This window comes from Artemia franciscana, unplaced genomic scaffold (assembly GCF_032884065.1).
Source record: "Artemia franciscana unplaced genomic scaffold, ASM3288406v1 Scaffold_4387, whole genome shotgun sequence".
Classification (NCBI taxonomy): domain Eukaryota; kingdom Metazoa; phylum Arthropoda; class Branchiopoda; order Anostraca; family Artemiidae; genus Artemia; species Artemia franciscana.
Window position 1 is genome coordinate 1 of NW_027064882.1, and position 24125 is coordinate 24125.

General features: G+C 46.1%; 16 protein-coding genes across 16 annotated transcripts; 9 read left to right on the plus strand and 7 right to left on the minus strand.

The window, feature by feature from the left end:
• Positions 1-130: 130 nt before the first annotated feature.
• On the minus strand, positions 131-1241 carry LOC136043286 (uncharacterized protein YjgR-like; the record flags this gene model as incomplete). The annotated part of the gene is made up of 1 exon (XM_065728213.1): positions 131-1241. A coding segment is annotated over exon 1 (1111 nt), but the record flags the coding sequence as incomplete, so codon positions are not given.
• A 4547-nt stretch (positions 1242-5788) lies between these two features.
• Positions 5789-6268, plus strand: LOC136043287 (integrase/recombinase-like). Its single transcript, XM_065728214.1, has one exon. It carries the CDS (start codon positions 5789-5791, stop codon positions 6266-6268), a length of 480 nt encoding a protein of 159 aa, XP_065584286.1.
• Positions 6269-6708: 440 nt separating this feature from the next.
• Positions 6709-7125, minus strand: LOC136043288 (large-conductance mechanosensitive channel-like). The gene has a single exon (XM_065728215.1). The coding sequence runs from the start codon at positions 7123-7125 to the stop codon at positions 6709-6711; it is 417 nt and encodes a 138-aa protein (XP_065584287.1).
• A 1033-nt stretch (positions 7126-8158) lies between these two features.
• On the plus strand, positions 8159-9040 carry LOC136043289 (alpha-agarase-like). Its single transcript, XM_065728216.1, has one exon. It carries the CDS (start codon positions 8159-8161, stop codon positions 9038-9040), a length of 882 nt encoding a protein of 293 aa, XP_065584288.1.
• A 136-nt stretch (positions 9041-9176) lies between these two features.
• LOC136043290 (uncharacterized) lies at positions 9177-10265 on the plus strand. Its single transcript, XM_065728217.1, has one exon. The coding sequence runs from the start codon at positions 9177-9179 to the stop codon at positions 10263-10265; it is 1089 nt and encodes a 362-aa protein (XP_065584289.1).
• Positions 10266-10339: 74 nt separating this feature from the next.
• On the plus strand, positions 10340-12319 carry LOC136043291 (squalene--hopene cyclase-like). Its single transcript, XM_065728218.1, has one exon. It carries the CDS (start codon positions 10340-10342, stop codon positions 12317-12319), a length of 1980 nt encoding a protein of 659 aa, XP_065584290.1.
• Positions 12320-12321: 2 nt separating this feature from the next.
• Positions 12322-13038, plus strand: LOC136043292 (5'-methylthioadenosine/S-adenosylhomocysteine nucleosidase-like). Its single transcript, XM_065728219.1, has one exon. It carries the CDS (start codon positions 12322-12324, stop codon positions 13036-13038), a length of 717 nt encoding a protein of 238 aa, XP_065584291.1.
• Positions 13039-13398: 360 nt separating this feature from the next.
• On the minus strand, positions 13399-14364 carry LOC136043294 (uncharacterized protein YqjL-like). The gene has a single exon (XM_065728220.1). It carries the CDS (start codon positions 14362-14364, stop codon positions 13399-13401), a length of 966 nt encoding a protein of 321 aa, XP_065584292.1.
• Positions 14365-14482: 118 nt separating this feature from the next.
• On the plus strand, positions 14483-15949 carry LOC136043295 (deoxyribodipyrimidine photo-lyase-like). Its single transcript, XM_065728221.1, has one exon. It carries the CDS (start codon positions 14483-14485, stop codon positions 15947-15949), a length of 1467 nt encoding a protein of 488 aa, XP_065584293.1.
• A 453-nt stretch (positions 15950-16402) lies between these two features.
• On the plus strand, positions 16403-17038 carry LOC136043296 (ferrochelatase-like). The gene has a single exon (XM_065728222.1). It carries the CDS (start codon positions 16403-16405, stop codon positions 17036-17038), a length of 636 nt encoding a protein of 211 aa, XP_065584294.1.
• A 516-nt stretch (positions 17039-17554) lies between these two features.
• On the plus strand, positions 17555-18442 carry LOC136043297 (glycerate kinase-like). Its single transcript, XM_065728224.1, has one exon. It carries the CDS (start codon positions 17555-17557, stop codon positions 18440-18442), a length of 888 nt encoding a protein of 295 aa, XP_065584296.1.
• A 262-nt stretch (positions 18443-18704) lies between these two features.
• Positions 18705-19718, minus strand: LOC136043298 (tungstate uptake system ATP-binding protein TupC-like). The gene has a single exon (XM_065728225.1). The coding sequence runs from the start codon at positions 19716-19718 to the stop codon at positions 18705-18707; it is 1014 nt and encodes a 337-aa protein (XP_065584297.1).
• A 709-nt stretch (positions 19719-20427) lies between these two features.
• Positions 20428-20892, minus strand: LOC136043299 (uncharacterized protein YtoQ-like). Its single transcript, XM_065728226.1, has one exon. It carries the CDS (start codon positions 20890-20892, stop codon positions 20428-20430), a length of 465 nt encoding a protein of 154 aa, XP_065584298.1.
• A 51-nt stretch (positions 20893-20943) lies between these two features.
• On the plus strand, positions 20944-21468 carry LOC136043300 (protein SprT-like). The gene has a single exon (XM_065728227.1). It carries the CDS (start codon positions 20944-20946, stop codon positions 21466-21468), a length of 525 nt encoding a protein of 174 aa, XP_065584299.1.
• A 368-nt stretch (positions 21469-21836) lies between these two features.
• On the minus strand, positions 21837-23063 carry LOC136043301 (3-oxoacyl-[acyl-carrier-protein] synthase 1-like). The gene has a single exon (XM_065728228.1). The coding sequence runs from the start codon at positions 23061-23063 to the stop codon at positions 21837-21839; it is 1227 nt and encodes a 408-aa protein (XP_065584300.1).
• Positions 23064-23072: 9 nt separating this feature from the next.
• Positions 23073-23618, minus strand: LOC136043302 (3-hydroxydecanoyl-[acyl-carrier-protein] dehydratase-like). Its single transcript, XM_065728229.1, has one exon. It carries the CDS (start codon positions 23616-23618, stop codon positions 23073-23075), a length of 546 nt encoding a protein of 181 aa, XP_065584301.1.
• Positions 23619-24125: the final 507 nt, after the last annotated feature.

Genomic DNA, 24125 nt, shown 5'->3' on the forward strand with positions numbered 1-24125 from the left:
TCAATACTGGTTTCGTATTTTGCCCCGACCGGACTGCCTTTCATGACGCTTTGACGTTCGCTGTCCGTTGCCGGGCCAAGACGGGATGACGGTGGTCGGATTAAGGTCCGATCAACAATACTCGGAATACCTTTATTCGCTAAGGTCGAGACCAACGCTTCACCAACGCCGAGTTGGGTAATCGCTTCTGCAGAGTCAAAGTTCGGGTTTTCTCGGAAGGTTTCCGCCGCGACCTTTACCGCTTTTAATTCTCTTGGCGTATAAGCACGCAAAGCATGCTGAATGCGATTACCCAGCTGGCTTAAGACACTGTCGGGAATATCCATAGGATTTTGCGTAACAAAATAAATACCCACGCCTTTTGATCGGATCAGGCGGACAACTTGTTCGACTTTCTCGATCAGCGCACGCGGCGCTTCCTTAAAAAGGAGATGGGCTTCGTCAAAGAAAAAAACCAGTTTCGGTTTGTCAGGATCGCCGACTTCCGGTAATTCTTCAAACAACTCTGATAGTAACCAAAGTAAAAACGTTGCATACATGCGCGGTTGTTGCATGAGCTGATCGGCAGCGAGAATGTTGATCAGCCCGTTCCCCATTGTATCTGTGCGCATAAAATCATCGAGTTCTAAAGCTGGCTCACCAAAGAATTGTTCACCCCCTTGCTGCTCAAGCACTAACAAACGCCGCTGGATCGCACCGACGGATGCACGACTCACATTCCCGTAAGCGGTTGTGAGTTCTTTAGCATGCTCACCGACGAAATTCAGCATGGATCGAAAATCTTTCAAATCCAGTAAAAGCAGACCTTGATCGTCCGCAAGTTTAAATACGATGTTAACGACGCCTTCTTGTGTGTCGTTTAGCTCAAGCAGGCGAGATAATAATAAAGGGCCCATTTCCGAAATGGTGGCGCGGATTGGGTGGCCTTTCTCACCAAACAAATCCCAAAAAACAGTCGGGAAAGCGCGATATTGATAATCCTCAAGACCGATCACTTTTGCCCGTTCTTCTAGTTTTTCATGGGTTGTCCCTGCTTGTGAAATACCCGAGAGGTCACCTTTCACATCCGCCATGAAAACCGGAACGCCTTGTGCGGAAAAACCTTCCGCCATTATCTGTAATGAGACCGTTTTACCTGTACCTGTTGCGCCAGCGATCAGACCATGACGATTCGCCAGCTTGAGAAGTAAGGCTTGATCCGTTTCGCCTTTACCGAGATAGATCGATTCTTGATCAGACATCTGGATTATTTCCCCCGAAACCAAAATCTCGTCGCGCAGAAATGATTGTCACTGTAAAACCTGCCACCACATCAACCAGCGCCATTAAGGTAAGCGCTGCAAAAACCGACGTGCCAGCCGATTCACTCAGAATAAATTGCAGTAGCATTCCGACGAACACGACCATTGATAATGTGTGATCGAGAATAGAACCGGCGGTGGTGCGTGTCGCCTTAAAAATCTCGACATAGAGAAAAATTATCCCGAGGAAAATCAATAAGTCGCCTCCCGTAACGGGCCAGATCGCCCCAGAAGGTAAGGTCAGGGAAAAAAGCACCGCGCTGATACCTCCAGTCGAGAGTAAAACAAAGAGGTTGTAAGCGCCCCAAAGGAAGGCAAACAGTGGAATTGATCGGATTACAAACATGGGATTATCCTTGTTATATGCTATTTATGTGGCTGTTTAGATGTGAGAACAGATGATGTTATATTAAGGTCAGAATGCACGCTTTGAAAGTTTTCTTACACAGCATCAATTATCCGAGTCATTAGGGGAAGAAGTAATGGGTAAAATTGCCGTCTGGTTGATCGGCCTGGTGTTGCTGTCATTGATCTATGCGCTATGCGTTCATTTCCGTGTCGACAGTATTGAGTACGATCTGAAAGATCGCGCGATGGTGTCCCTGATCAAAAACGACTTGGATTGGGTGCGTGTCGCCATTGACGGACGCGATATCGTTATTGACGGTATTGCACCTGATGAAGATGCTCGTGCGCATGCAGCTCAAGTAGTCGGTGCCATTTGGGGTGTTCGCGCAGTAGAAAATCGCACGGCGGTGATGCAGTCTGAAACTCCACCGATCAGACCTCGCCCCACTACCGACACACCGACGTCTCCCACTCCACCAGTAGTGGCAAGACAAGCAACCGACAATCACCCAACAACGCTAACAGAGTCACCCGCGACGGCAGAAAGCTGTCAAGACAATATCAACCAATTACTCGCTGAACGCACGATTGAATTCGACACCGGTAGCAGTTTGATCAGCGAGGAAAGTTATACCTTACTCAATACGCTGATCGACTGGCTTAAAACTTGCCCCCGCGCGAGTATTGAAGTGGGCGGCCATACTGACACTGTCGGTGAAGAGCAGCGCAACCTTTCACTCAGCTTACAACGTGCAGAGGCCGTTGCGCGCCATTTACAACGCGCAGGAATTTCAGGATCGCGTCTTAGCGCAGTCGGTTACGGCTCGGCTGCACCAATCGAAAGCAACGACACTGAGCAAGGCCGAAAACGAAACCGACGAATTGAATTGCAGATTAATCGCTAAGTTATAGTTATCGAGGCAACATCATGGGCTATTTGCTAACACAAATTTTATTGTTCTTAATCTTGGCGTCCGTTATCGGTTTTTTTGTCGGCTGGGTGACACGCGGGTTTGGGTTTGAATCTCGCCTGATCAGTTCAGAAAACCAGTGGCGGGCAAAACATCACGTCCTGCAGGGCGAGAATCATCGGCTACAAAGCGAACTGAAATACAGCAAAGACGAACTCCAACGCGTAACAAAAGAAGTACCCGTCAAGCGAAATACAGATTCGCTGCCACTCATGTCCACCACGATCGGCACAGCATTACGGTCTGGCGAAAGTGATGTCACTGTTCCGCCAGCACCGAAATCAAGGCTTGAACAGACACTCGAATCAACAGCGAAAGAAAAAACGGATGTATTGGCGAAAAGCCATCCGTTAGAACGGCTGCGATCAAAGCTTTCTCAAATCGAAGATGAAGAAGAGCAGGCAAATAGCATTGGCCGACCACCGGCACCGATTGAGAAACCAACTGGTGATGTTGACGATCTACAAAAAATCAGTGGTATTGGGCCAAAGATCGAAAGTACTTTGCACGATTTAGGGATTTTCCACTTTAAACAGATTGCTGAATTTGATCAGGACAATATCAAATGGATCAGCGAGCACCTGAATTTTAAGGGCCGAATTGAACGAGAAAAATGGGTGGAACAAGCAAAACAGATTATTACCAAAGACGTATAACAGTCAGTAGCGAAACTGGAACTAAATTGGTGCGACGACTCATTAACACCCCAAGCGGTGAATGATAAAAATAGGCCCGCTTAACAAGAAAGAACCAGAGACAATACCTGAAGTCGCAGCCAAGAATATGAGGTCAATAATTCTGTGAAACTGCCAAGAGTAATGTCGCCCGTCAATCCGTCTTCGAACCGCTCATAAATCTATTTACGGCCTACAGAACAGAACGCCCCTGGTTAGTAACTCGAGGGCGTTCGTTGTGTTATGGGCAAAAATCAAACTGGCTAACCGCCTTGAACCATCGCAGCCTATGGGGAAGAATTCAAAATCAAGCTGCCACCCCACTGATACTCCAATTCTTCACTGGTGAATTTACTTTTCATGCTCACGTGTCACGCCGCCAACACAGGCCGAGCGATAACGAGGTCCAGCCCAATGCGTCCTTTTGCATTGGGCTATTGTGCTTGGCTTTGTTATGCATTTAGTTTTGGCCCATGTTCTCGAGCACTTTATTATTAAGATCTATAAAGTCTTGAACCAATTTATCACAGACTGACTTTTCAGCACCGCACCTAGCACTGGTATCAATATAAATTGAACCATCTTTTTCAATTACTTCGCGCTTAACATATGAGGGATGAGCTGGATGACCTTCGGGAGTGAAGCTCCAAAGTGTATGCCCTGAATCAGAAGTTACGATGGTCCAGCCTCTATCCATGCGAACCTTCATGTTGGGATTAGACTTCAGTCTGCCGAGCATTTCGCCAACCGCCTCTCCGTCTTTGCTATAACCTTGATATCCAAGGCCATCATCCTTACTAACTGAAGTAGTACACCCAATCAATGCAATAGATAAAACAGCTATGAATGTTATTCTTTGCACGAAACCTCCTTTATGCATAACGCCCGGCTCACCAGCGCCCAAACCGGAGAGGCTTTTGTGGCAAAGTGTAGCGCAGCGAAATCCACAAAAGCAGCGTAGGTTTGGGCGTCTGCGTGGAGCCGTTTGTTATGTGCCTTTTTGCGTTTTTACAAAAGCGATGAATTCAAGATCATCACCAGTGAAAGGTGTGAAATGGCCGCCATTTTTAGAGTAATTTCCTTCTGAAACATGTTGCTTTGTATATGAAATTAACTTACTTAAACAATCACTTTCGTCTGTGCAGTTTAGATTAAACATACTCATTAGGTCTGTGGTAAAAGCCAAAGAGGTTAAACCTCTTTTCGATTTTAAAAATGACTTTATTGATACTTTGTGTATCTCTGATAGTGCCTTAACTGACGCGACCGGCTCATTGATATTCCCGCACCATCTTACTTCGCAGTCATATCCGTTGAATGGATTTTCGATGATCGTTTGAAACACATTTGCAATGAGTGATTCATTTGGCCTTTTGCCGGTGTCATTTGATATGGCTGCAACTAGAAAAGGAAAAGTTAAACCGTACTCACCTCTCCCCGTTAGTCTCCACTGCTCAATTAACCTAAACCAAAATGGCTTTTCCATATATTCTCTCTTTTTCGCAGCTCACACATAACGCCGTTATAACCTGTATTTTGGGTGGAGAGTAGTACTGTGCAACAATGAGCGAAGCGAATGCACAGAACGAAGCGTAGCCCAAAATGTCAGGTTGATAACTTTGTTATGTGACACGCTACTTTACCATATATTTTTTAATTCGTGCTGACACCCCGATTAAACAAGCACCAACAACTAAGAATGCAACACCGACATAAATAGAGTTTACACCACCTTCTGTAGGTACTATTTTATAAAACTGATGCTTGCCACCTATTGATCCACTACCGCCAAAATTAACTCCGCCTACAGGTAGAAGATCACTACCAAAAGCTATCAAGGCTACGAAAATTGAAATAACCCCGAAAACTTTTAAGACTATTGCCAGTAATTTCATTATCACCATTCATACAATTAAGTAATATTTATGACCGAAGATGCCACATAACAATTGTTTAGAGGACACTTTGTCCGATAAGAATATATAGCTTACCAAACAAAACTATAGGTAATTTGCCTTAGTTTCAGTTACATACGTTAACTATAGATAATTCCTAAAATATATCAAAGGTGTCCACTTTGCTGTTTTCTATAGCCAATAATAGGGTGTCCTCTAAATGATACGTTTATTAAAGCATGACAATTAAGCTCTAAATATCAATACGATACATGATTGCCGTAAAATCGTCATAGTAGACATGTTTTAACATTGGTTATCTCAAGGAGGAGATAAAAATGAATCAAACCCCACCTAAACTGCTCGATCAGGTCAGACAAAAAGTTCGCTTTCTTCACTATTCACGTAAAACAGAAGTCGCTTATGTGCATTGGATTAAGCGCTTTATCTTTTTTAATAATAAGCGCCACCCTAAAGATATGGGCGAGGTTGAAATCTCCAGCTTTTTAAGCTAACTGGCGAACCGTGAAAATGTTGCTGCTTCTACACAAAATCAGGCATTGTCTGCCATTGTTTTTCTTTACAAGAAGGTATTACGTATGGACGTTGATACGCTTCCTGAATTCCAATACGCCAAAAGACCCAAACGTTTACCCGTTGTGCTGACTCAACTAGAGACTAAACGTGTTTTTCAACATCTTAATGAACCATATTCAATAATGGTTGGTTTGATGTATGGAGCAGGTTTAAGACTTAGCGAGTGTTTAAGCTTGCGGGTTCTCGATATTGATTTTGAACGTTTAGAAATTACGGTGCGTCATGGCAAAGGAAATAAAGACAGACGTACACTTTTGCCAGAGTTTATTTTGCCTAGTCTGAAAGAAGCTGTCGCAAAAACTGAGCTATATTTTAAATGTGACCAAAATATGGGAATAGATCATGTTCATTTACCGAATGCATTAAGTAAAAAATATTCGAATGCAGGGAAGCAGTTAAAGTGGCAGTATGTTTTTCGCTGCCGCGAAGACATCGAAAGACCCTGTTACAGGAAGAACAGGACGCCACCATATTCACACTAAGTCAGTATCAAGAGTAATCAGTTCTGCCGTCAGAAAAGCCGGTATTATGAAACATGTGACAGCGCATGTTTTTCGCCATTCCTTTGCGACACACTTATTAGAGTACGGCTATGACATACGCACAGTTCAAGAATTGATGGGGCATGCAAATGTCAACAAATCATGATTGTCTCTACCGGCGTCCTGCCTCCCGTGACACTTGTACATCCTGAACGTCGTATACGCATGTGCTGAACAAAGGTGGCTTGAGTGTTCGTAGTCCAATTGACAGTTTGAAATTCTGTTTAAGGCAAAGGTGATTTGCGAAGTTCGATTGACGAGTGACATTTAACCCAAGCAGTAACACAAAATTAACGACACTCTCTCAGTATCCGATTAGAACTAACTTTAGTGATTAAAAATACCCCGAGCTAAGATTGCATAGCCCGGGGTGAGGGACTCTATTTTTTCAATGCGTCACGAATTTCACGTAACAAAACCACATCTTCAGACGGTTCTGCTGGTGCTTCTTCGACTTCTTCTTTCTTACTCAGGTTATTCATCGCACGGATCATCATAAAAATCGCGAAAGCAATAATCAGAAAATCAATCGCAGATTGGATGAAAGCGCCGTAATTCAGCGTGGCAGCGCCAGCCTCTTGCGCTGCTGCAAGCGTCGCGAAATCACCATCACCCAAATTGATAAAGAGATTACTGAAATCAACCCCGCCCATTAACTTGCCCACAACGGGCATGATCATATCGTTCACTAAAGACGTAATAATCTTGCCAAACGCACCGCCAATAATGATACCAACGGCCATGTCCATCACATTGCCTCTCATGGCAAACTCTTTAAATTCACTCACCATACCCATGGTCCTACCCCTCTTATTAATTGTTTGATCAAGTTTGAAAAATGTTGTTTTAAAACGAGTGACAAATCTACTACTGACTAAAGACTCGTTTCAAGAGTTCTGTGGTTCGCTTAACGGGATTTTGACGAATTGCGGCTTCTTCGACCGCGAGATAATGAAATATTCCACCCATTGCCTTATCCACCACATACTCATTTAGGTTTGCTTTCGCATCTGGTACAAAAGGAATATTCTCGTATTCCGCCATAACAGAGTCATATTGTTTGACAGCACCCACCTTTGCAAGACTATCTCCAACAATGGGGGTCATTTCTTTTGCTAACGGCGCAGACATTTTCGATTGAAAATAACGCGTAGCAGAATCATTCGGACCGTTCAATATTCCACGCGCATCATCTAATGTCATTTGCTTGATCGCATCGGTAAACAGAGATTTTGCTTTGGGTGTGGCCACCTCTGCCGCCGCATTTAGTTTTAATTCCAGATCTTGCAACATGCCGTCCATGCCCACGAGCTTCAATGCGGATTTTACTTTATTCAAGCTTTCGGGTAACGGGATATAAATATTGGAATCGTTACTGAAACCACCACTTTTCCCGAGTTGGCTAACGACATTGCCTGATCCGATCGTTAATGCCTGCTTCAAAGCGGATGCAATATCCCCATTTGAAAGATTTGCCCCAGCATTACTCGAATTTGAATTCGAACTTTGGCTTTTTGCTCCTTCAAGTAAATCTTTACCAATACCTGACCAATCAACCGCTAAGCTGGGCGCGGTCACAAATGTGCACATAAAAACAACAATCTTTAAGTTTATGTTGCCTTTTAACAACAAATCGATCGAGTTTCGCATGATCTTACCTCCCTTTCCTGTTTGAAAAAATTATCAAGAAATAACCTTATGTTGTTAGATTTTCTTGATGATAACTAACAATATCGCTACTATAAATGCAGGAGGATGTCATGTCATTTTTTTGTCGTGAAATCCTGCTAAAGGGAGGAGTATATTGAATTATCGAAATGCCCTACCAGTATGTATTTTATTTACAACATAGGAATATCTTTTATGAAATCTATTCAAAAAGCCTTATACCTACTCGTCGTGGGGATTTTCTTGACGGGCTGTGCAGGTACTGGAAAAGTAAGCCAACCAATGTGCGCTCTGGCTGGGGCAATTGTTGCGGGTGGCGGTTCTGCCGCTGTGCATGACGGCGACAAACCTGATCGCGCATTTGCTGTTGGCGCTTTAGTCGGTGCAGCAATCGGTTATATCGCATGTAGCGAAGGACCAGCACTTGATTCTGATGGCGACGGCGTGATTGATGATCTTGATCAATGCCCCGGCACACCAATGGGAACACCCGTTGGTACTGATGGCTGCCCATTAGATAGTGATGGCGATGGTGTAAACGACGATATGGATCAATGCCCAGGCACACCAGCGGGCACCACTGTTGGCACTGACGGTTGCCCTCTAGATAGTGACGGTGACGGCGTGATTGACGACAACGATCAATGCCCAGGTACGCCAGCCGGTGTAGAAGTTGAAGCAAACGGTTGCCCGAAAGTCGGTGAAACATTAATGGTGCTGCAAGGTGTTCACTTTGCGTTCGACAGTGCTGTATTAACTGACGAAGCAAAATATAAACTTGACGAAGCAGCCACAACACTAAACGGAAACTCATTAGTTAACGTGAAAGTTGTAGGTCACACTGACAGTATCGGTAGCGAAAGCTACAACCAAGGCTTATCACAAAAACGTGCTGCAGCCGTGGTTGAGTACTTATCAGCGAACGGAGTCAGTGAATACCGCTTAACATCTGAAGGCATGGGTGAAGTTCATCCAATTGCTGACAACACCACTGATCAAGGCCGTTACCAAAACCGCCGTGTTGAGTTTATCGTTGTTGAGTAATATTTGCTTGAAGCCATGCCGCTGAACTTGAGCGGTTAGCACGATCAAAAGGCCCTGTTTTGCAGGGCCTTTTTTCTTACCAAAACAAATCAATAGAATTCAGTGCATGCGCTGATTGTGATACTATTTTTTGCTTATGCAAACGACACCGAGTTTAGAAGACTTCCAATACCAAAATACGAGCCTGCAAGGCGTTTCTCGTACTTTCGCATTAACCATTCCTCAGCTACCCGAGCGTCTTTGCAGCGTGGTCGGAAATGGCTATTTGTTATGCCGTATTGCCGATACGATTGAAGATGAGGCGACACTTAGCGCCACACAAAAACGGCACTTTTCAGATCGCTTTATCGCCGTGGTTGAAGGCAACGAAAACCCAGCATCGTTTGCAGCAGATCTATATCCGTTACTGTCTGATCAGACCCTGGAAGCAGAGCGTGATCTCATCATCAACACACCTATCGTGATCAGGATCACTCACAGTTATAACGAAGTGCAGCAACAAGCACTCGCCCGTTGCGTGCGTATTATGGCGCAAGGCATGGCAGATTATCAGGATAAAGAAACCTTGCACGGTCTGCCTGATCAGCCTGCTATGGATGAATATTGTTATTATGTTGCCGGTGTAGTTGGTGAAATGCTCACAGCACTTTTTTGTGATTACAGCGCTGACATTGCCGCAAACCGAAACGATTTAGACAGGCTGGCTGTCTCATTTGGGCAGGGCCTACAAATGACCAATATCCTCAAAGACATTTGGGATGATCAGCAACGCGGCGCCTGTTGGCTGCCACAACACACATTTTCCCAGCATGGTTTTGATCTTTCCGATCTGTCTCCGACAAATCATGGTGAAACATTCCAGGAAGGACTTGGCGAATTAATCGGACTGGCGAATGTTCACTTACAAAATGCGCTGGAATACACGTTATTCATTCCGCCTGAACACAAAGGCATTCGAAAGTTTTGTCTATGGGCCATTGGTATGGCGATCTTAACGTTAAAAAATATCAATAAAAACAGAACGTTCACAGACGGGCAGCAGGTTAAAATCTCTCGGCGCACGGTCAAAGCGACCATTTTCATGACGAACCTTCTCGTTTCCAACGATAAGTCATTGAAGTTGTTCTTTAAACTAATTTCCGCTGGATTGCCCAGTTATCCTAATCATGCGAAAATTACACAAGAAGAGCGGGATAAGCACGCCATCAATAATAATATGAAATAAACGGATGTATTTCATGATGACTAACTGGAAACAGCTGAATATGTATAACAGCTTTCGCACCGCGGGAGGGTTCAATGCTAACGCCTTCTCGCTTTAAAGCGTCTGAATCTGATGGGAATGCCGCAGCGTGTCAATCCTTACGCAGCGATTCCAAGGGTCAACCGGACTCCCAAAACCCGATCGAAGCCTGCATAGAGAGTGCAAGCCAAGCGTTGCTTGAACAACAAAACGACGCTGGTTATTGGGATTATCAGCTCGAAGCAGACTGCACGATTCCAGCGGAATACATCATGATGATGCATTTCATGGACGATATTGATCGCGAACTTGAGTTAAAGATCGCCAATTATCTTCGCGCTAAACAAGCCGATCACGGAGGTTGGCCTTTGTATCACGGCGGCGCACTCGATCTTAGCTGCTCGGTAAAAGTCTACTACGCACTCAAACTGGTTGGTGACGATATTGACGCGCCGCACATGCGTCGCGCACGCGAGGCAATTCTCGCCCTGGGCGGTGCCGCACAAAGTAATGTCTTCACCCGAATTGCATTGGCTTTGTTTGCCCAAGTACCGTGGCGAGCTGTGCCGTTTATTCCTGTTGAAGTGATGTTTTTGCCGAAATGGTTTCCATTTCACTTGAGCAAAGTCTCTTACTGGTCGCGTACGGTCATGGTGCCACTTTTTATTCTATGCTCTCTCAAACCTGTCGCGGCAAATCCGCGTAATACGAATATTCGCGAGTTATTCACGACAGCGCCGGATCAGGAAAAAAACTATTTCCACCCAACCACGCCATTAAGTCGCGTATTGCATGTTTTGGATGCAATCGGACGCACATGTATCGAACCCCTAATTCCAAAGTTTGTCCGCAAACGCGCGGTTGAAAAAGCCAAGAATTGGTTCATCGAACGTCTCAATGGTGAGGATGGACTCGGTGCAATTTTCCCCGCGATGGTAAATGCCCATGAATCGTTAAAAATTCTCGGCTACGACGAACAACACCCGTTAATGATTCAAACACGTAGAGCGCTAGATAAGCTACTTATCATCGAAGAGGATCATGCCTACTGTCAGCCTTGCCTTTCACCAATGTGGGACACCGGCATCGCGTCGTTAGCGTTACTTGAAAGCGATCCGGATGCAAATCGTGAGGCAATCACACACGGACTCGACTGGTTAGCCGATCAACAACTGTCTGACGAACCGGGAGACTGGCGCGACAATAATCCTGATCTCGCCGGTGGTGGCTGGCCTTTCCAGTTTGCGAACGCTCACTACCCTGATCTTGATGACACCTCCATGATCGGCTGGGCGATGGCCCTCGCAGATCGTGATCACTACGCTGAAAATATCGCGCGCGCCGCTAATTGGGTCGCTGGAATGCAATCAGACAATGGTGGCTTTGGCGCTTTTGATCGGAACAACACGCACTATTACCTTAACCAGATCCCATTTGCTGATCATGGCGCGTTATTGGATCCGCCGACTGAAGATGTCACTGCACGATGTATTGCACTGCTCGGCCTGACGAAGGACGCGCGTTACGACGAGACGCTTGCGCGCGCAATCACGTATCTGAAGAACACGCAGCAAGAAAATGGATCTTGGTTTGGCCGTTGGGGCAGCAATTACATCTATGGTACGTGGTCAGTCTTGAGCGCACTGGAAGTCGCTGGCTACGACATGCAAGAAGGCTGGATTCAAAAAGCCGCGCAATGGTTGCTGAGCAACCAATATCTTGATGGCGGCTGGGGTGAAAGCAATGACAGTTATTATCCAGGCAAAGAAACACAGCCGCATGTCAGCACACCGTTCCAAACTTCATGGGCGATGCTTGGGCTGATCGCAGCCGGACACGCTAAAACCGATGCAGTCAATCGTGCCGCCAATTATTTGGTTCACCAACAAATGGATGACACCGCATTATGGGATGATGATAACTTCACTGCACCGGGTTTTCCGCGCGTGTTCTATTTGAAGTATCACGGCTACACGAAATTTTTCCCACTCTGGGCATTAGCAAAATACCAGCGTCATTTTCAAAAACACGCCTGATCATGTCAAAAATCGGCATCATTGCTGCGATGTCGTCCGAAGCTCGTTTGTTCGCCGGGCAACGCATTAAAAATGCGCATATTACACAAGTACAAAATCACCTCATCTACGTTTCAGGAATGGGTGACGAAAAGGCCGAAGTCGCCACTCGCAAACTCATTGAACAGGGCGCAATCGCGCTGATCAGCTGGGGCACAGCAGGTAGCCTTAGCCCATCAGCCACGCCTGGTGACTTATTACTACCGGAAACGGTCATCACACCGGATACGACGTATAGACCCGATCAGTCTTGGCGTGAGCGTCTAGAAAAACATCTCATTGATCATCAACAACCGCTCAACTCCGCGGCCATTCTCAGCGGCTCAGGCATGGTTGATCACCAAAAAGAAAAAGCAGAACTGTTCCAACAAACGCACTGCGTAGCAGTTGATATGGAGAGCGCAGCCATCGCCCGTGTTGCTTCCGAATTTGGGATTCCATTCATTGTTGTGCGTGCGGTGGTTGATGCGCATGATCAGGCGATTCCCGATCTGGCGACAAACGCAATCAATGCGTTTGGTGAGGTGCGTGCTGTACAACTGAGCAAAGGACTGATTTCACAGCCTGCTAGCTTGCGTGATCTGATCAAACTTGGTCGACATTTTGAACTTGCCAGCAAAACCCTGAAGAACGTTATTCAGCTATGCCCTGAGTCACTATGTTTCCCCGCTACGGAGTAAACTCGCACAAGGTAGGAATAGCAGACAATAAAAAACCCGGAGGGCAAAGCCGCTCCGGGTCTTATAAGTTCTGATAACTCAGATCTTATCGGTTCATGATGTACATAGTGACTTCAAAACCAAAACGTAAATCTTCGTATGCTGGTGTTTCCCATTTCATAATAGTTCTCCTATCAAGTGGTTGTTTATGTGGCAAGCCAATTTGCCTGCTTGCTTAGATAGTTGCAGTCTGCGTGCCATAATTTCAAAACATTCCATCAAGATAAACATTAATTATAATTTTCAATAACTTAAGTCATTCTTTTATTTTTCAAACAAATTTATGAAAGGTCTTTTCTATCTGATTTTATGAAAAAATGGTTACAGGGAACCACCATCTTGGTTTAAATCAACCACACCAGCATGCAAAACAGCCGATTGATATGATCGAATCATGGTCCTAATCTGATCGCTGAGTAATTCTGGTTGATCCAGATGGATATTGTGACCGCTTTGCGTTGCGAGTAAATGCCGACCGTTAATTGTCAGTGCTGATAATGACTCTTGTAAATCCAACCACGTCTTCTCCATAAACTGCCCTTGTTTATTTTCTGGCCAGACTTGTTTTCCCCTTGTCACGACCAACACAGGAATGTTCGGTAGCGGCATGGCTTGCCGCACTTGCTCCGCACTTTGTTGAAAATATTTGATCTCATCCATCTGTGCGAAAATCGCCTTCCGACGTGAATTGAGAAAGCCTGCTTGCAACTGCTGCAATTCCGGCAAATTTTCAACAGAATTACCCTTCGGCATTTGCAACGGATTCTCACCGCCGGTTCTTTTCTGTGTTCCGGTAACCAGCTTATTCATACGACTGATTTGATCAGGATGCGATGCATCGACTAATAAAAGACCCATCACATCATTAGGAAAACGATAGGCAAAATAGCGCGCAGTAAAACCACCAAACGAGTGACCGACCATTAAATACGGCGGTTTTTCTCCCGCGTTATTTAATAACATTCGTAGCTCATGACTAATATTCTTCGTTGTTCTAGACGCAACACCTGGATCACTCCAACCGTATCCCGCCCGATCATATGCGCAAAAACGGACCGACTCGCCTAATGACTCTCGGACGAGGAACCATTCTATTGATGATCCACCAATACCCGAATCAACCACGACAGTAACCGGCCCTGCTCCACTGCAATCCAAATGCATCCGATGTTGTTTGACTTCGACGAAACGACCTTGTGGCAATCCGATCCCATCAATTTCCGCTTGGGCAGTTGTCGACGTGATCGCGTAGATATTAAATATGATGAGTAGCGAGATTTTCAGCATACTTCGCTCCTAAACTTGATATAAACACTATTTGTATAAGTATTGCACAATTTTGGTATAATACTAAGAATACGTTTTAAATAATCTGATCAATGATGAATAACCTTCCTCAACTGCGATGGAATTCCCAATGAGCTCAACGGCAATTATGTGGTTTCGCAATGACCTTCGTCTGCACGATAACCCGGCGCTGATCGCAGCGTTAGAGCATGAGCAAGTCATTCCGCTATACATTCACGCGCCAGAAGAAGCAGAACCTTACGCACCCGGTGAAGCCAGTTGTTGGTGGTTGAAGCAAAGTCTTGAATCACTTGAAACGGCGTTACAGGAAAAATTTAACTTAACCTTGCAGATCCGTTCAGGTTCTTCTTTAGCGGCAATTCAGAACTTGATTGATCTTCATGATGTGGAATCAGTCTACTGGAATCGTCGCTACGAACCTGCCTTGCGCCGCGTTGACGAGAACATCAAAAAAATGCTCAACGCTGATGGGTTACAGGTTAAAAGTTTTAATGGATCCCTGATATTTGAGCCATGGGAAATTGAAAACCAGCAAGGAGATCCCTACCGCGTCTTCACTCCTTTTTATAAACGTGCTGTACAAATGCCGTCATTGCCACTGCAGCAGCTCCCCGATCGACAGGTAACTACTTTCGTTCAGGTTGGTAGTAAAAACCTAACAATTGCCGATCTCTTCCTCACCTCAACCTTTCGTTGGTATAACAAATTCGAGGGGCAATGGGCGATCGGCGAAGACGCGGCGCATGATCGTTTGATGGAGTTTGTTAATGACGATATTTCAATCTATAAAGATAAACGTGACCGGCTGGCTGATCACGCAACTTCACGACTCTCTGCGCATTTACATTTCGGTGAGATCAGTCCGCGCCAAATTCTGCATGTCACACAACAATACAAACATGATCAGAACGAACGAAACGACGGCGCAATTGAAGCGTTTGAACGACAACTCTTCTGGCGGGATTTTGGTCATCATTTGCTTTATCACTATCCGCAAACTCAGGACGACGTTTTCAATCAAAAATACACAAACTTCCCTTGGCAACACGATGATGAATTACTGCAAAAATGGCAGCGCGGTGAAACGGGTATTCCGCTTGTGGACGCAGGCATGCGAGAACTTTGGGCAACCGGCAGTATGCATAACCGGGCACGGATGATCGTCGCTTCTTTTCTGACGAAAAACCTCGGTCTGCATTGGTTAGATGGCGCGCGTTGGTTTTGGAATACATTGGTCGATGCGGATCTCGCGAATAATACTCTCGGCTGGCAATGGAGTGCCGGTTGCGGCGCAGATGCGTCTCCTTACTACCGAATTTTCAATCCCGTCACACAAGGCCAACGCTTCGATGCCAACGGTGATTACATCCGACGCTGGTTGCCTGAACTCGCCCACTTACCCAACAAGATCATCCATGCTCCTTGGCAAGCGAGCACAAATGATCGCCCATCCGACAAGAGTGATACACTTTCACCGGATTATCCCGAGCCCATTGTTGATCTGGCGGAATCACGAAAACTCGCGTTGGAACGCTATGGAGCTTGGAAAGATAACGCACCATAAAATCCAAGAACTGACTTTCACTACAGAATAATTTAACGCTATGACAACGTCTGATCACTCCACGCTTCCTTCCGGCACGCATCCCACCCATCCGCCCGTTGCCTTCGGTAACGTCGGTGTACTGCTGGTAAACCTCGGCACGCCAGACACTTGCGACAAAAATCCGTACGCCGCTATCTGGCTGAATTTTTATCTGATCGACGCGTGATCGAACTCCATCCTCTATTCTGGCAGCCCATTCTGCGCGGCATCATCCTGCAAACTCGTCCAGCGAAAACGACCGAAGCGTATGGAAAAGTCTGGTTCAATGAAACAGACGAATCACCTTTGCGTTATTACACCCGATTGCAGGCAGAAAAATTAGCGCAACATTTTTTGGATCAAAATCAGAATATCGACCTTGACTGGGCCATGCGTTACGGCCAACCTTCGATCAAAACACAACTGCTAGCGATGAAAGATCGCGGCTGTGATCGCATCCTAATCGCACCGTTATATCCGCAATACAGCGCCACCACGACCGCGACGGTGAATGACCGCGCGTTTGATGTCTTGAAAGAAATTCGCTGGCAACCGGCCATTCGTACATTACCCCCGTATTTTGATCAGCCCGATTATATCGACGCGATCGCAAACAGCATCCGCGATTATCTTACTCAAGCCGAATCAAAACCGGATGTACTCTTGGCGTCTTTTCATGGTTTACCGCAAGAATATTTCGACAAAGGCGATCCCTATTACTGTCATTGCGCAAAGACTACTCGACTGATCCGCGATGCGTTGGGTATGGATGAAACACAACTCGTCCTCAGCTTCCAATCGCGCTTTGGGCCCAAGCAATGGCTGCAACCCTACACCGTCGAAACTCTCGAAACGTTAGCCAAAGCGAAAAAATCCGTCGCCGTTTTCATGCCCGGATTTTCCGCAGACTGTCTAGAAACGTTGGAAGAAATGAATATGCAAAATCGTGATCACTACCTGCAACATGGTGGCGATCAATATGATTTTATTCCCTGCTTAAACGACTCGCCGGATTCTATCAACATGCTTGCGAAGCTTATTCAGAACGAATTACAAGGCTGGATCTAACGCAAAACGTCTGTTCACGTCGCAATTCCTCGCACAGTATATTGGGCGAATAAGCCGTCTTGTTGTACACTTTTCTCTTTGCGTGATCGACATTCACACGAACAGGAATAATTCGTGCGGAGCAAAAACAAACATAATCCTCATCACCAAACTATGCACTGTTTAGCTGCGTAATATAAAAAGAATTGGGGTGAGGAATGTCGTTTCACGCACCACAAATGGCAGCGCTGCATCTAGGAGAAAGTTAAGAATGAAAATTGTACTGGCACCGGATTCCTTCAAAGAAAACCTCACTTCAATGCAGGTCGCAACCTGCATCGAAAAAGGCATCAGAAACGTGCTGCCGAAAGCACGTTGCGTGATCGTCCCAATGGCCGATGGCGGTGAAGGTACAGTGCAATCGCTGGTCGATGCGACCGGTGGAAAAATTATTCGTAAAAAGTCACCGGCCCTGACGGCACACCCGTCACAGCTCGATACGGTTTACTTGGCGACGGCGAAACTGGCGTGATCGAAATGGCCGAAGCATCCGGCCTGCCTCTAGTCGCTCGCGATAAACGCGATCCGCTAACGGCGAGCACCTTTGGCACCGGCGAGCTGATCGCGGATGCATTAAAACGCGGTATTACAAAAATCATCATTGGACTGGGTGGTTCCGCGACGAATGACGGTGGCGCAGGCATGGCGCAAGCACTTGGCGTGAAATTTTACGACACAAAAGGCAGCCTCATGAACCAACATCTCGGTGGCGGCATGTTGAATGAGATCGCTAAAATTGATGTCAGCGACATCAACCCATTAATCAAAGGCGCGACGATTACTATCGCATCGGATGTGGACAACCCTCTCTGCGGTAAAAAAGGCGCATCTCATGTTTTCGGCCCACAAAAAGGCGCAACACCGGCCCAAGTAAAAACACTTGATACCAACCTAAAACACTACGGTAACCTCCTTAAAACCCAATTGAAAAAAGCCGTCGCTGACAAACCTGGCGCAGGTGCAGCAGGTGGATTAGGTGCTGGTATGATGGCCTTCACCAAAGCGAAAATGAAACGCGGTGTTGATCTCGTCGTCGAAGCGACTGATCTAGAAAAACATTTAAAAGGCGCTGATCTCGTCATCACCGGCGAAGGTCGTGTCGATTTCCAAACTGCCTTCGGCAAAACCCCAGCCGGTGTCGCAAAAGCCGCGAAAAAACACAACGTTCCCGTCATCGCAATCGGTGGTGCATTGGCTGACGATGCGCGCGGTGTATTCGAACACGGCATCCATGGACTCGACTCCGCAGTTTGCCGAAACATGGATTTAGATGAAGCCTTGAAAGATTCTAAAAAGTTTTTAGAACTGGCAGGTGAGCGTGTGATCAGAACGATTCTAATTGGAAAGAAAATGGCTAAGAAATAATAAAAACTTACCCATTTTGAATCATCGCTCACGGTAACGACGATCAGAAAAACATCGCGATATTTTCTTTTTCTAATTGAATCGAAAAATTTAAAAGAAAGAATTCAATATTGTCTTTATCCCTTCTTTTTACTATGCAAAAGAAGGGATAAAACGCAAATGAATTACTTCATCAAAACGATCAATATGAACTGTTGTTCACTCGCAATATTCGATCAACTTATACCGCAAACGTATTAGAAGGTTTTTTAGTTCGAAATTTCTAAACCACCTTCACCGCTGTCGACTTAAAATAAAGTTGTACATCTGTTCCCAATCGTAAATCCAAATCGTCTAATGACTGGCGGGTTATTTCAACATGAAAACATTCGCCAGCCATGACGGTGATCCAGTCGCGGCCATGTTCTTCTTCTATGCTGACAACGTGCCCTTGAAAATGATTTCGCATACTCGATTCCAGCGGTGTTTTTGACAGTACGATTTCTTGTGGATCAATTAATACATGTTTGCCGCTGTCGATATCATCCGGTAATAAAATGCGGATTTTCCCCGTTAAGAACTCACCGCCCAGCAACTCACCGTGAAACACATTCACCAACGGTGCAGCGACGGGCTTGCCGTGTACAAGGCTGATCACATCATCTGCCAACGCCATGCCGAAACGTCTTTCATGCGTGGATAAGATCACTGTGATGCCCTGCTCTTGTGCGAGCAAGGTGAGCAGATCGGCCAGATCAGCCGCGCTTTCCTGATCGAGGTAGGTGAACGGTTCATCCAACAACAGCACATCTGGCTGCAACGCAAGAATACGCGCGAGGGCCACTTTTTGCGCTTCACCACCAGACAGATCTCGCGCCAATCGATCTTGCAATGCCAGCACACCGACTTGCTGCATGACCTGTTGCGCACGTGAAAACTGATCGGGTTTATTCAGTTTGCGAAATTGCAGGCCGCGCAACACATTCTCCATCACGCTGCCACGAAGTAAGAGTGGATTTTGCGGGATTAGGCCAATGCGTCGGCGTAACTTTAATAATGCTTTTTGTTGTGTGATCGCACTTAACGTCTGGCTATCAAAAACCAAATCACCACTTGCGGGCTGCTTGATCAGCGCGAGCAGATTCAACAGTGTGGTTTTACCCGCACCATTACAACCAAGCAGTGTGGTGATTTTACCGCGCGCGATCGATAAAGCTGGAATATCTAATACCGCTTTGTCACCGTACTCAAAACGAATGCCGTTTAATGCGTAAATGTTATTATTGGACTCACTCATAATTCGCGACTTACTGACGACGCTGCAAACCTTGCAGCCCCATGTTTAAAGCGAATGCGATTAGTAATAACACTATGCCCAGTGCGAGTGCTAATTCGAATTCACCTTTGCTGGTTTCCAGTGCGATCGCGGTGGTCATGGTGCGCGTGAAACCATCAATATTGCCGCCCAGCATCATTGCTGCACCGACCTCGCCTATGGCTCGTCCGAAGCCTGCGACAAGCGCTGCCATCACCGCAAAACGGGTTTCACTGATAACCTGTATGAACGCTTGAAAGTGTGTCGCCCCAAGTGTTTTTAATGTAGGTAACAGACGTGGATCGGCGGATGTGATCGCGACAATGGTTAAATTTAAAATCACCGGAAAAATCAGCAAACACTCGCCGATGATGATCGCTCCCGGTGTGTACAACAAGCCCCACTCACCCAGCGCACCCTGTCGTGTGAATAAGCCATACAGAATCAACCCGATCACGACCGTCGGCATCGCCATTAGCGTATTGAGAAATTGCTGTAAGCTGGCTTTACCGCGAAAGTCATTGAGTGCGATCACCACACCGAGCGGCACCGCAAACAATGAGGCGATCAGCGTCGCAATCAACGAAATATGCACAGAGGTCCAGACAATTTGCCAGACTTCTGGATCAAGCTGAAAGATCAGGCTGATCGCAGCGCTGAGCGAATCCGAAAAATAGTTCAAGGCGTAACCTTAGCCTTTTTTCACTTTCAACTTGCCGGTGATCGCGTATTTCAAGATCGCCACTACTTCTTCAGGTGTTTGCGCGACGGCTAGCGCCGCTGCGTCCACTTCTTTTAACGGGTGCGTGAGTTCAGGATCATGCAGGGTAATCACCGATTTGCCGAGAGCAGAAGCATAACCCGCATCAAAAGCCGCATTCCATTGACGATATTTATCGCCGAAACGAACAACCACCACATCGGCTTTTTCGATCATTGCTCGCGTGCGGATTGAGTTTATTTTTGATGCTTTGTGATCTTTCCAAAAAGGCGTCATTTCAGGGCCAAGAATCACATCGCCGCAATCATCACTTGAAGCATGATCCGTGATCGGTGCGCTCAGTTTGACCGGTAAGTCCGCATCCTTGATGCCTTGTTTGATACGCTCGCGCCAATCACTGTGAATTTCACCAGAAAGATAAACATGCCATTTCATTATTGAGTCTCCATTGCATTAAAATACCAGCTCGCTAGTGTAAAGAATCCCATGACATCCATCCAACCCATTACACCAGATCAGCAACAACAGGTTCTTGATCGCTGTGCAGAACTGATCGCCTTTGCGGCAAATCAGTTAGAAACTTCGTTTCAACCGATAGAGGTTCGTTTTGATCTAACCGGCCGTGCTGCCGGAATGTATTGTGTACGTTACAAAGAGCGTTGGTTTCGCTTCAATGCGCATTTGTTTGCAAAATACTTTGACGAAAACTTACAACACACGGTCGCGCATGAAGTCGCACACTATCTTGTTGAGCAACATTTTGGTCGCAAACGTGTCGCACCGCATGGGAAGGAATGGCAAGCGATGATGCATTTACTCGGCGAAGAACCTCAAACCACTCACCAGTTTGATCTGGAAGGTGTCCCGGTTAAACGCCAACAAACCCATGTATACCGCTGCGCCTGTCGAGATCATAAACTAAGCACGACACGACATAATCGCGTTCAGGGTAAAAAGAAAATGGTTTACCATTGCCGTGCGTGCCGACAACCACTTGCGTATGTTGAATGACTTGCCAGCTGGCAGGATCACGGTCTACATTAACGTAAGCTCACAGCAGTTTTAGCCTGAAGGAACACCATCATGGGTGATGTCGTCCAATTCAAAAAGCCCAGTTTAGCGGATAAAGCGAAAGCGCACACAATGTGCAAAAACGGTTTTCATAAATGGAAAATCGTCAGCGAACAGAAGTTTGATGTGAAGATGGGCAAGCTTGTCACGCTCTCGCGTTGTACACGTTGCGGCAAGGAAAAAGTCAAAGCGCTCTGATCAGCTATTGTTGTTTAACTACTGAGCAGAGCGAGAACTTACTGAAATTTTGTCAAAAGTTTAAAAACCTTGGTACAGCCCAAAATCTGGCACTGATCAACTTCAGTCGATCAATCCTCGTATTTGCTGAAAACCAACGATGCGTTTGTGCCACCAAAACCAAAACTATTCGACATGACGGTTTTCACGCCGGCATTTTCCACACACGCGGTTAATACAGGCATGCCTTCCGCTTTAGGGTCTAAAGTTTCAACATTTGCCGATGCAGTCAAAAAATCATTTTCCAACATCAACAAAGAATAAACAGCCTCGTTAATCCCCGCCGCGCCTTGCGCATGCCCGGTGAGTGATTTTGTTGAGCTAATTTTCGGAATGGTTTTACCTTCGAATGCAACTTTTACCGCTTCAAGTTCGACCATATCGCCAGCCGGTGTGGATGTACCATGTGCGTTGATGTAGTCAATCGGACCATCCACTGTTTCCATCGCCAATTGCATGCAACGAATGGCGCCATCACCGCTAGGTTTGACCATGTCATCACCGTCGGATGCAGCTCCGTAACCAACCAGCTCAGCATAAATTTTTGCGCCACGTGCTTTAGCGTGCTCTAATTCTTCCAATACCAGCATACCGCCACCGCCAGAGATAACGAATCCATCGCGATCGGCATCGTAAGCCCGCGATGCGCGGGTGGGGTCATCATTATATTTGGAAGAGAGTGCACCCATTGCGTCGAACAATAAGGTCAATGACCAATGTACTTCTTCGCCACCACCGGCGAAGATGATGTCTTGTTTACCGAGTTGGATTAGTTCCGCTGCATTACCGATACAGTGCGCACTTGTCGCGCAAGCAGAACTGATCGAATAACTTGTACCTTTAATCTTGAATGCCGTACCGAGGTTTGCACTGGTGGTACTGCCCATCGTACGAGGAACTAAGGTTGGCGGGACTTTACGTGCACCTCGCTCGCGTAGTGTATCTGTTGCCAGCAGTGTGTTTTCTGTCGACGCACCACCTGATCCAGTAATAATTCCGGTACGTGGGTTAGAAACATCCTCTGGTGCAAGACCTGAGTCTTCAATCGCTTCGCGCATTGCAATGTAATTAAATGCCGCAGCATCGCCCATAAAACGCATGAGTTTACGATCAACGTGTTCTGCCGGATCCAATCGGATCGGGCCGTAAACATGAGAGCGGAAACCTAAATCTGCATACTCCTGGTTGAATTCAATCCCTGAACGTCCTTCGCGTAATGACGCAACGACTTCTTGCTTGTTATTTCCGATACTGGAGACGATACCAATACCTGTCACAACTACTCTTTTCATCGCCATACTCGTTTCTTAGAAATTATCTGTTTTTGTAAAAAGACCAACTCGTAAGTCCTTCGCATTATAAATTTCCTTGCCGTCGACTTCCATGACAGCGTTCGCGACCCCCATATAGAGTTTTCGCATAATAATTCGGCTCATATCAATACGGTAAGTGATCAGCTTATTTTTAGGAGTGACTTGGCCAGTAAATTTCACTTCACCCACACCCAAAGCCCGACCACGCCCAGGGCCTCCACGCCAGCCAAGGTAGAAGCCGATCAATTGCCACATAGCATCCAACCCCAAACATCCCGGCATGACAGGATCGCCTTGAAAGTGACAATCGAAGAACCATAATGAAGGGTCAATATCAAATTCTGCAATCAACTGGCCTTTGCCTAACTCTCCGCCGTCTTCAGTGATGGATGTAATTCGATCAACCATCAGCATCGGCGGTAGCGGTAACTGAGCATTGCCCGGACCAAACAATTCACCTTTACCACATGTGATTAGCTCTTCTTGGCTAAATTGATTACGTGATGTGAAATCTGAACTCATGTGCGTCGTTTCCTGCATGTGGGTGAAAATCCCGACATTATCGCACAATCAACCTTTTGGTTCCTAACCCGAACGTCCCACCTATATAAAATATTGCGTGATTTTGTCTTGAATTAAAACTTTGTCAGCAAATGCCGCTACTTGTATTGCATAAACAACGACCAGTGACAGATCGGAGAAGCTCGAGAATGATGCAATACAACGCAGACAACACCAAAGGAAAAATTCTTATTGTTGACGATGAGCCATACAATTTGGAAATCATCGAAGACTACTTAGATAACACTGGCTACGAGCTACGCTGTGTCTCGGATGGCGCAGAAGCTTGGGAACTGCTTTTGCGCGAATGCGAAGACATTGATTTAGTCTTGCTAGATCGCATGTTACCGAGCTTAAACGGCATGCAGATTCTAGCGCGCATGAAAGAACATTCCATCTTGCAGCACACACCGGTCATTTTGCAAACAGCGAAAGTTGCGAAACAAGATATTGTCGACGGCATGCAAGCGGGTGCGTTTTACTACC